General features: G+C 30.0%; 1 protein-coding gene across 1 annotated transcript; it reads right to left on the bottom strand.

Annotated features, from left to right (window-relative positions):
• Positions 1–6,496: 6,496 nt before the first annotated feature.
• LOC112771224 (uncharacterized) lies at positions 6,497–9,733 on the bottom strand. Its single transcript, XM_025815895.3, has 10 exons — positions 9,477–9,733; positions 9,303–9,365; positions 9,038–9,127; positions 8,909–8,947; positions 8,569–8,796; positions 8,399–8,484; positions 8,115–8,163; positions 7,960–8,040; positions 7,770–7,863; positions 6,497–7,217 (listed from the first exon to the last, which is right to left on the bottom strand). Exons 1-10 carry the CDS (start codon positions 9,567–9,569, stop codon positions 7,009–7,011), a joined length of 1,032 nt encoding a protein of 343 aa, XP_025671680.1. The 5' UTR covers positions 9,570–9,733; the 3' UTR covers positions 6,497–7,008.
• Between the last annotated feature and the right edge of the window lie 1,588 nt (positions 9,734–11,321).

The following is an 11,321-nucleotide window of genomic DNA, read 5'->3' as shown; positions in this document are numbered from 1 at the left end:
CTAATAATATATTTTTAATAATATTCTTAATACAAAATAATAAATTTTAAATATTTTTTTAAATAATATATATTAACTAAAATAATATAATTATCCCAAATAATATATTATAAATATAGTAAAATGACATATTTCAATAAAAAATTGTTAATAAAAAATTATATGAATTTTTGTTTCGCACAAAATAAAATTATTATATGTTTGTTTGTTTTTTAAGTTGTATATATGTTTTTTAATTAAATTAATATAATACAAAATCTTTTATCATTCTGTTCATATTTAATGTTTTAATTTTGTTTCTCACAAAATAATATATATATATATATATAACACAAAATTTTTTATCATTGTGTTTATATTTAATATTATAATTTTATTTCACATAAAACAAAATTTTTTATCATTGTATTTATATTTAATATTATAATTTTATTTCACACAAAACAAAATTTATTTAAATTTTAATATTATATACATAATATATATTTAATATTATTTTTTTAAGATTTTAATATATCTTTTTTTTCTAGATTTAGTACATGAATTTTCAACTTATTTTTTATGTATTATTTATTTTAATTCTAAAGTCCAATAACTTTTTTTTTTTGTACAGACATGTTTTTAATATTTATATACTATTTTTTTATTTTGAACTTCAACCCAATATCTGAGACTTACAAAAAAAATTTAAAACTTGTAAAGAAATGATTAACCTGATTAGCAGGTTACCTTTTTAAATCCAGACCATTCAAATAAAAATTTAATAAATAAAGAGTTTAGATTTAACGAATTCACAAGGTGTGCAGCACTCCATACTTAGCAAAGAGCGTTTAAGGATGAGCCTAGTTATAGAAACGAAACAGTATTTTCTATATCCAGCAATTAGAAATTTTTATCCGTTTATCAATTTTTTTAGAATTCTCTGCAACCAAATAATGTTTCGGAGAAAATACAAGTTGCTATAAATGGGATCCAATTCAACCATTTTCTTGAGACAAGGTGGCCTTGGAATATGTGTATTCTATTTGTGCTGTGCAAATGGAGAACCTTGTTCCCTATGGAGGGAGCCGAACATCTAAACTATCATCCTATGTTTTATTGAGGATGAAAGTTCGGATGTCTAGGAATGTCTTATATATGCCTATTGTTAAAGATTTTTAATTCTGTTGTATTTATTGTGTGACTATTAGATTTTAGCTACTGTTTTATTATTTATTGGATCGAATGACTAACTATTTAATTAGACGTATACTACTTATTTAGTTATGCTATTTTTGACTTTTAATCTGTCTCTCGCAGTTCTGGACTGGTTACATTTTTTTCTCTTGATGACAAAAAGAGGAATAATGATGGGAACAGTGATGTTTGATATATCTTGATGATCAATGATTCTGATGATTTGATGATTAAATTGTTTTAATGGTTATGGGGATTCGATGATTAAATTGTTCTAATGTTGAGAACATATGCTGATTTCATGTCTTAATGAATAATTATTTTGAATTTTAGCTAATTATTTTGCTGAGTTGCTCATGTTTAATAATTTCTTATTTGTGATGATGCTAAAACTCTGATAGTATGCAATTGTGATATATGAGTTGTTTGTTGAAAAGTTCACATTAAGGGAGAATATCTTTTATTAAAAAAAAAAAGAACTGATCACATTTGAAATGGTATCATTAAAGGAAAGTCTCTAATTTGAATTTTGTAATTTATTCTCTTAATTTTCATTTTAATTATGTTTGTCATTAAAGGAGAGATTATTGAGTTTAATAAATAATGACAATATTTGATGATGACAAACATATTGGTAGTTGGGTTAAAAGTTCAATTGGAGTTTTTTTTTTTTTTTTTTTGGTCGATGGATTGGACAACCTCCAATTCTAAGTTACACACTCACACACACCACACTCACATACACATAATATCCCTTTTTTATCAAGTTTATATTACATGAAGCTTAAACCTAAGATTTTTTGATAAAAAAGAGGGACATATTCCACTTGAATTAAGATTCATTGGGAATTGGAGTTTGATTCTTGTATTAGTGTTGCAGGCCCCATAATATAGTGCAGCCCAATAAATTGCAAATTGGACAACAATTTGGCAAGTAGATCATCTAGCCAATTCAGCCCAATGCCCTCATAAAAAGAAGAGCATAAAATTGACGGTGAAACTTAGTCAATTCGGATAATGTACCCAAAAAAAAAAGTTTTTTTTTTCTTATCAAGAGACAAAGTAGAAGAAAGGAAAGTTAATCAATGAGGTTATGTCAAATCAAAATCTACAAAAATAAGTTACGCAAAATAAGAGAATAAAGGTATGAAATTTTCATTAACATGCAAATTAATTATTTGCTAATTTTTTTTTTCTACACAACCATTTCAGACAATATAAAAAAAGTGGTAACTATCTTGTTCTGCTGTGAATTAATGATTAATAATGAAATTTAAAGGCAAAGTATAAGATTAAGAGTTTGAATTTGACAAATTCATTAAGGAAGCAAACTGTTGTTGTTCGTTTTTCTGATGTTGTGATTAATTTTGATATCAAATTTCTGATTTTTTGGTATGAGAAAAGAAAAGGAAAGGGAAATTTCAGTTGGTTCAAGATTCAAGGAGCTGTCTTTTAAAGAAGCCCTAGGTGTGGAAATAGATCTCAGTATAAAAAGAAAAATCACTTTATATTGCAATCAAGAAGAGATAACGCGAAAGCAAAATTGAGAGAAACCTCACAAATCAAGTTTGAAGTCTTGGAAGCATTGCACCTATACTAAATGGAGTATTCTGCCAAAATGAATAACTACAGTTGAGAGTTTAAAATCTGGGTTCAACATATAGAATTTGAGTTGTTCAACATCAATTCCTTCATAGTCTATCATTGATTATTCTACTTGTATGTTGTATTTTTTTTTTAGTGATAAAAGACATTCATGTAAAGCATTAAAAAAAAGTCACTGAGAGAAAAGGTAAAGAGAGAAATTTTGAGAGAAAAGCCAAGAATTATTTCTCGTCTCTTTTGATTGTATTTCTATTTTGTATCTTGTATCTGAGATGTATCTCTTATAAGTTGGGTAAGTACTTAGTGTATTGATAATCTAGGAAGTTGTCTGTAGCCAAGTCAAATTTATGTTGAAGATTGATTTATCCCTAATAAGATTAGGTTAAATCATTGAGAATTGGCGTATGTAATACTTAAAAAGATAGTAAAAATTCTACCACTGTTGTGGTGGAGACTGGATATAGGTTGCATTGCACAAGACAACTGAACCAGAATACATGGCTGTGTCATATTTTTCTTCCATGTTCTGATTCTGTTTTAATTTTCACAATTTATGAAACAAAATAAAATTGTCTCCAGCATAATCATTCTTGCAGCCTAAACAGAAGCAAAATTTCATTTTCTGATTTAAAAACTTATTATTTAAAATTAAAAAAGGCAATAAATTCAACTCCCTTTTGTTAGCCTTTAAAAACCTTTATTTTTCATAATTATATTTGTTATTATTATATTTTTTTTTAAATTTTTTAAATGAAAAAAATGAGAATAAATTAAATTTTTATAATTTATTTTAATTTATCACCAAATGAAATATAAAAATTTTAATTTTTATATCTCTATTTTTTGTATCTTGTTTTCAATATCTTGTCTTATCATATTCTTAGAACCAAACACAAGCTAAATGACAAGTGTATAACTAAAGTTTTCCGAAAACGTTAAGAATAAAAAAGTTTTACTCTACTGTCATAAATAACAATAGAACAGTCCAATGAATATAGAAGTGAATATACACAAGCTCACCTTTGCATGTAGCAAAAGGAGGCTAAAATATCATCACTTTCTATAGATTATATATAATCTCATAAACAACAATGAATGACCTCTCCTCGTTAGATAAAATTACAATGTCATTTTTCATCTTCTTTTTATTTAGAAAGCAAACATTTTTGTTTTTATATTTTGTCTCATTCAATCTAATTTATCTCTCAGCAAATAAGATGAGTTCAGCTATATAGCTCAAATAATATTGTTGCAGCCTATTATATTTTGCGTTTACAATAAAATTGTTCACAAATAAATCTCATTTGATCTTCTCATAAGAATTCTTTTTAAGTCTTTCTATATATTTTATTATTGACTACATTCTTTAATGAATGCCTACTTATTCTTCTTTTAACGTAACCAAACAACAAACCTACCCCAGATTTCATCATCTCTACAATAATAGATACTACTCCAATTTTATCTTAAATCGTCGTTTCTTATTTTGTTCATACGTATATGCTCTTTCATTCATTTAAGCATCTTCAGTTTAGTCCCACTAAATTAATGTTCATATTCACTCTTTATGTGTAACACTTCATTCCATACAATCAGGAACAGAACTAGAGTTTTTCCGTGGAGAGGCCAACATAAAATATATAATTTGAGAAGAGAAAAAAAAAAGAAATAAATTAGAAGGCTAAACCGTAAAATAATTAACTTGTTGTATAAAAATTATGAAGTTTTGGGAGGCCATTGCTCCCTTTTCCTAGTACCAGGCTTCGTCTTTGCATACAATATAGTTAGTCTAATGGTATAGTAGAATAAAATTTGCTCTTAAATTTAAAAAAAAAAAAAATTTGTCACATATGAATACAAAACAGTCATTTTTATCAATTCATTGGGATTCTATGGTTTGCATCATCCTTTATTTTTTTTTATTTGCATGAATAATACAACCAAGATATTTAAATAATTTTACTTGTTTTATGATATTTTCTCAAATTTTCACTTGTACTGGTGTTTTTTGTTCCAGTGATGAAGTTACATTTGAGATACTTCGTCTTAGTGTGACTGATGCGCAAAACATATGCTTCCAAATCTCATCTCAAATCTAGCTTTTCATTTAAATTTTCTCACAGTTCTTCCACGAGGATGATATCATCAACAAAACCATACATCATGGTACAGATTTTTTGAATGTACTCGGTAAGCACTTTTAAAACTAGTGTGAAAAGATATGAATTTAAAAATATCCGTGATGTAATCATATATCAATAAAAAATTCCTCTTTTGCACCATCTTAAGTTCTCAAGCTAGTTATAATTTAATTGTACATGTTCTTTAGTTGCATCAATATATATACAATCCTTACTTCTTTCTTCTCCAAAACCATCCACAGAGTCTTTCTTGAGACTTCGTCGTATGTCTTTTCTAAGTTAATAATTACCATGTGTAGTTCACTCTTATTAGTCTGGTGCCTCTCTATCTTTCTCATAATAAGTATACAGCCTTTATGATAGACTTACCAGATATTAAACCAAATTGGTCTTCCAAAACCTAAGTCTCTTACCTCAACCTTCATATTATCACCTTCTCTCATAAGTGCATGGGATGATTCAATAGTTTGATTCATTTGTAAATAGTAACCAAGAAACTATTCTCTCGTTTATTTAGCATATTCTTAGACTTTAAAATTTCATTAAAAAAGTTGATAAGTCAACATACACCTCTTCTTAAATCTTTTCAAACTTTAATTAAAAAAAATGTTCATTTTTTTGTTTACTACGACTTCTTAGGTGAATATAGGGAGATTGTGCCATTTGAATTATAACTCGTTGGTATAAAAAAAAATGTTCATTAATAGTTTGACAACCCAATTCTCAACAGGTAGGGTTGCCTGCAGAGTAAATTGAACTGCAGGTAAAGTTGAGTTTAAATGTTGCACCAAACTTATCAAACCAATCCAAAGTCTTAATATTATAATATGCATGTTTATATATATATGATGATGGAGAAGGGAATCGAACCAAAGCCTTTCCTTATAAAAAAAAGCATTTTATGCCGCCAATTTGGCATTTAATTTGCTAGTAACATAAATTTTGAATTTTAGATTAACTTAATAATGATTGTGTGATGTCTAATTGTAATATGGAATTAATTTTGTAATTTTTATATTATTAGTATATTTATAGCCTAAATATTTGTTTATTGAAAATAAATTCGTTTTTTTGCATATAAGGTCGAGTGAAATGGTCTAATATGCAAGTAGGATTTGGGTTAAGAAATCATAGACCTGTAGATAGAATGTAATAAGATTTTGGAGAATAGAGTTTAAATTCACATGATTATGAAAAATGAAAACAAAAAAATTCCATATAACTCAAATTATCTCTTCCTTAAATTCATCATTTCTTTCTTAATGCACTTGATCATAATTAATCGCTTATCATTCTCTTATCATTCTTTCCCTCTAATTTATGTACAATGCATTTTTCTTCTCGAGATAATTGCAAAATAAGTAATAAGGAATTTAATCTTATCCATTATCAAAATCAGAGTTTTTCACAAGACATCAAATCATATATTAACGTTTCAATTTCGACAAAAAAAATAACTTTCGCATTACCAATTAAACAATGTATACTCTCTCCTCATATCTTGAATAAATAGCTTCAGGAAGGAGAATTGGAAGGGTTGGTCTAAAAACTTTCGACAGATAAAAAAATCTAAATTCCGGAGAAAAACTAAATTCAACTTCAATGTGCATAACATAAAAGAGTTTTACATTATGGCCACGCAGAAGAAAACAAAATTATAAAAAAAAAAAAAAAAAAAAAGACACTTGGTTGAAAGTAAGTTTTACACCTTCAGCCTGTATACTAAAGAAGAAATTTCCTAAAATGCCACTGGAAAAAGCCACCAAAGCCCAAATATTTGGCATGATCAAAGTGAGTGGAGTGTAATAGAACTAGTCTTTGGCCAATGTTTCTAACCAACAAGAACCTGAAAATCAAATTAAATCAATGGTGGCTCCAAATGCCACACCATAAACACAATGTAGAAGAAACTAGGGAAGAAACATGAAGAAATTGCTGTTAGACTCAAAACTTGTTTCATTCTGGAGATCTATCCAACTCACTAACTGTACAGGGAAAAACCGAGGACAACACGATATGACGATGATGCCCTTGGAGAGAATTATACCAGGACTTTTGGTACTGTCACCAACACACTGATGACCGACTAACAACTACCGTCGACACATACACCGTTGCCCTTGGCATATAGGTTTAAGGTGCCATTGGATGCAATGAAGCCGTTACCGTTTGGGTGAGATTTTAGTATCGACGAGTGTCCGTTCACTCCACTATATATTCCACTAGTTAACTTGGCATGGCCATTGCTTGGTAGTAGTATTGCTTTCTTTTGTTCACAAGCTGCTGCTATTAATCCTGTTTTGACAAATAAGGCATTCATATGATATATCATATTAACTAATATGGTTTATTGCGCATTGCATCAAAAGTATGATGATCATAGAAAGAACTCGAGGAGACTTTCAAGCTGTTACATAATTATGCATCATAGACTAAAGTCTACCACATGCAAGGATGTAAAAGAATTAACTGATTTTTTTAAATTATTTTCATTAAAATAGTCATAAGATAGCACAGGCTAGATACTTTGAATCAAATAATAGCAGCATTACTCGATGTGATTTATATTGCATTAGTTATCACATGATTAGAAGCGAGTAATATAAGCAACAACAAATGAGAGAAAAAGGGGTTTTAATTCTTTAACCATGACCATAGCTTGGGTTCATTATTAGTTAAATAGAACAGCAAGAGATTTTGACCAGAGAATGAAAGATGATTATCAATGTTTTCTTTAGAATTGGAAGGAAAATTTTACCAACCAGGACATAAACCTTTTAAATAAGCATGGATGGAACAACCGGCTCATGTACGAAAAAGGCGCTAAAGGACTCTAGAGATTAATACCTGAGAAGACAGGAGAAGGTTTCCCTGGTCTGGATTTGAATTCTGGGTGAAACTGTACGCCAATGAAATACGGATGGCTAGGCAGTTCTACTATCTGCACTCGTGTACGTAATTAACAGATTGTATTGTTAAACATTGTTTGATAATCTTAACATCCACGCTATTAACAACTTCGTATGTAAGAACACACCTCCATGCGCTTCCCACTTTCATCTTTGCCTACAAAAGATAGACCAGCATTCTCCAGCTGTGATATCATGTCAGGATTAACCTATACAGAGTTGCGATAAGAGTTAGCATATAAAATTGTACACACACAAATTCTTTGCCTTCAAACTAATTTACCTCGTATCTATGGCGATGTCGCTCATCGATGTACTTTACATGACCATACCTATGAAGAAAATTCCAAATTTTAGTATCTTAGATATGTAAAAGCAATGTAAAATGAATATCCCAAAGTTACTACTATCTTGAGTTAACCTTTAATTATTTATGTAACAATGAATAACAAAGGAATTCAGTGAAACAAATGACAAGTACAGCAGAATAACAATGGGTGTATAAATCTTATTAAGAAGGAAATGGAATGTGTTTATGCAAACGCAAGATCTGTTCTCGGTTCTTACAACTTTGCAGATTTGCAATCAGCAACTTCAAAGAAGGTCCTCCTTGAACCAAGACGCATGGTTCCTCCCATGTGAGTCTTTGAACCCTATCAATAAAAGACAACGGTTTAACTAGGTCGTCAAAACCAACATTCTCCGACTCAAGCTGTATTGTAAATAGTAAAACATACTTCAGGCATGAATATGACGGCAGGGTTCTTGGCCTCGGGATCAAATTCTGTGCTGGTAGCATCATGCAGACCCAGAACGGATCGTGCATACTCTATCACAGCAATTTGCATACCCAAGCAAATGCCCAAATACGGAACATTATTTTCTCGAGCATATTTAGCAGCAAGAATTTTCCCTTGCACTCCTCTATCCCCAAAACCTCCTGGAACTAGAACCCCATGAGCACCCTGCAAAGGAATTCGATTTAGGTAACAGGAAAATGGTCTAATTTTAATGCATTATAATAGGAATTTGGGAAACTGAACAAAGGAATTTAGTCCACAGTTCAAATGGTCAAACCTTCAGAAGCGTCCAAGCAGCTTTGTATGCCTCGGGATCCTAAAATATTACATAATCATTAGAGGTTTGGCATAAATTGAAAATAAGACGTGCTTACATACGCAATACAGCAGAATGCCAAGTATTCACCTCTTTAGAAGTAACATCTTCAAGATCACCAGCGGGAACCCAGTCAACAAGAAGTTTACGATTGCGAGCAACAGCAGCATGTAAAAGAGCCTGAAAGAAAACCATGTAAACAAGCTTGTCACATATTGGAGTTCGTTATATTTAGACCAGAAAGTTCAACTTGAACTCCAAACAACTCGAGGTCCTAAAGGTGCGTGTCAAATACAAAGCAGAAATAAATATAAATAATCGTGTACAAATTATCTTAAATTTGTGGACAAGATACCTTCAGAACAGAAAGATATGCATCTGAAAGGCCTGTGTATTTTCCCACCATCGCAATTCTAACCTGCAACATGCATAATACTTGTAAGCTCAAGAATTAACACACGACTATCTATTCATAATTTCATACAAAGTACGATGCAATCTAATTAGATTTTAGATATTTGAGACCCACAGTTTCATGACATTTGTCATAAGCTTTTGTCCTCGTAGTCCATTCCTTCAAATTAGGCTCTTTAGCAACACTGCAAATGACAAAGCCACACATATTTAGCCACTGCTGCAGCAGAAGTAACAATACAATCTCCAAAGTCCAAACATCAGAATTATAAAATTTGTTTTTCTTTGGGAAAGGAAGAGGTTTATAGAACGTAAAAGACTGAGTCCCCCTCCCCGCTTTCCCCTTCCCCCTCCCCTTCCCCGCCTCCCCCTTCCCCCACCCCGCGTCCCCTCCCCCTCCCCGCCTCCCCCTTCCCCCGCCCTGCGTCCCCTCCCCGTCACTGCCTCCCCCTTCCCCCCACCCAACGACCCAACCCGTCCCCTCCCCGTCTTCCCTTCCCCCACCTCCTCCTCCCACCTCCACCTCCACCTCCACCTCCACACAGAGAAACAGAAACAGAAAATCAACAAATTCAAACACAAATTTAACCCAAGCAGAAACAGAAAGCAGAATTCACAGATCAAATCAGCAACAATAATAAGAAGAAATCCAGAAATTCACAAAATTCACAGAAGAAGAAGAAGAAGCGGCGGTGGGGCGGTGGCAGGAAGAAGAAGCGGCGGGCGGCATGCGGCGGCGGTGCATCCCCCTTCTCTCCCCCCACCCATCCACCCTCCCCCACCCCCTTTCTCGGCCCCCCTTCCCCCCTTCTTTCTTTCTCTCCCCAGTCCCCACCCACCCCGCTTCTCTGATCCCTTTCTTTTTTTTAATTTTATATTTATTTTATTTTAAAATTTTATTTTTTTATTAAAATAGGGGTAGTTTAGGAATTAAATTAAAAATTTTATTTAAAAGGACGATTTTAATACGAAAAAAAAAAACATTAAGGACGATTTTAAGTCGAAAATTATATCAGGGACGGTTTTGATTCTGGCCCTCAACGTTAGGGACCAATACAGTACTTATCCCAATTATTTAATATTTTATTAGACTATATTAACAATAACTAATCAATTACATTCCTCATTTGATTTGATTCGAACAAATGAGTTAATTTTATTTTAATTTGTATTAATTTTTATTATCTTGTGTATTTTAATTCATAATTTTTAAAAGTATTAAAATTAATCATTTATTTAATTTGATTCACATAAATTTCACAGTATGTGATATTTTATTTGACTACATTAATTATAACTAATCAATTATATTAATTATTTGATTTAACTGGAATAATAAATTAATTTTATTTTAATTTATATTAATTTTTTGTCTTCTGTATTTTAATTAATTATTTTTAAAAGTACTATAATATTTACATGGCATATTTATAAGATTTTTTAATTTATTTAACTTGTTTTATTAAGCTAAATAATTATAATTAATTTATTATATCAATTATTTAATTTAATTAATTCATATATATGTTATTGATTCAATTTACTGTCATGTTAATGTTTGAGTTATTGTTTACTAAAAGTTCATTTTCATTTTTTTTCTTAATCTTAAATATTTTTATTTAAAATTTCATATTTTTATTCATTTTTTATATTTTTTATTTTAATATCAAATATAATAATATTTCTATTAACATTTGTTTATTTTTTTTATAAATTATAAAATATTATTATTTATTAGTATACTCTATCTCTTTTTTTTATTTTTTTGTATTTATTTAAATTTTTATATTTTTTATTATAAATTTATCATTCATAACCCATACAAAGTTAATTTATCATAACTCTTCATGTATTGAGTCTTTTCAATATTTAAATTATATTCCTTACATATTTAATTTCATTTCTAATTTAGTAGATTGAGTAACAAAATAACATCGATGATGGTTGTTGAGTATCTTCT

This window comes from Arachis hypogaea, chromosome 18 (genome assembly GCF_003086295.3).
Source record: "Arachis hypogaea cultivar Tifrunner chromosome 18, arahy.Tifrunner.gnm2.J5K5, whole genome shotgun sequence".
Lineage (NCBI taxonomy): Eukaryota > Viridiplantae > Streptophyta > Magnoliopsida > Fabales > Fabaceae > Arachis > Arachis hypogaea.
This window is presented reverse-complemented; position numbering and strand designations above follow the sequence as displayed.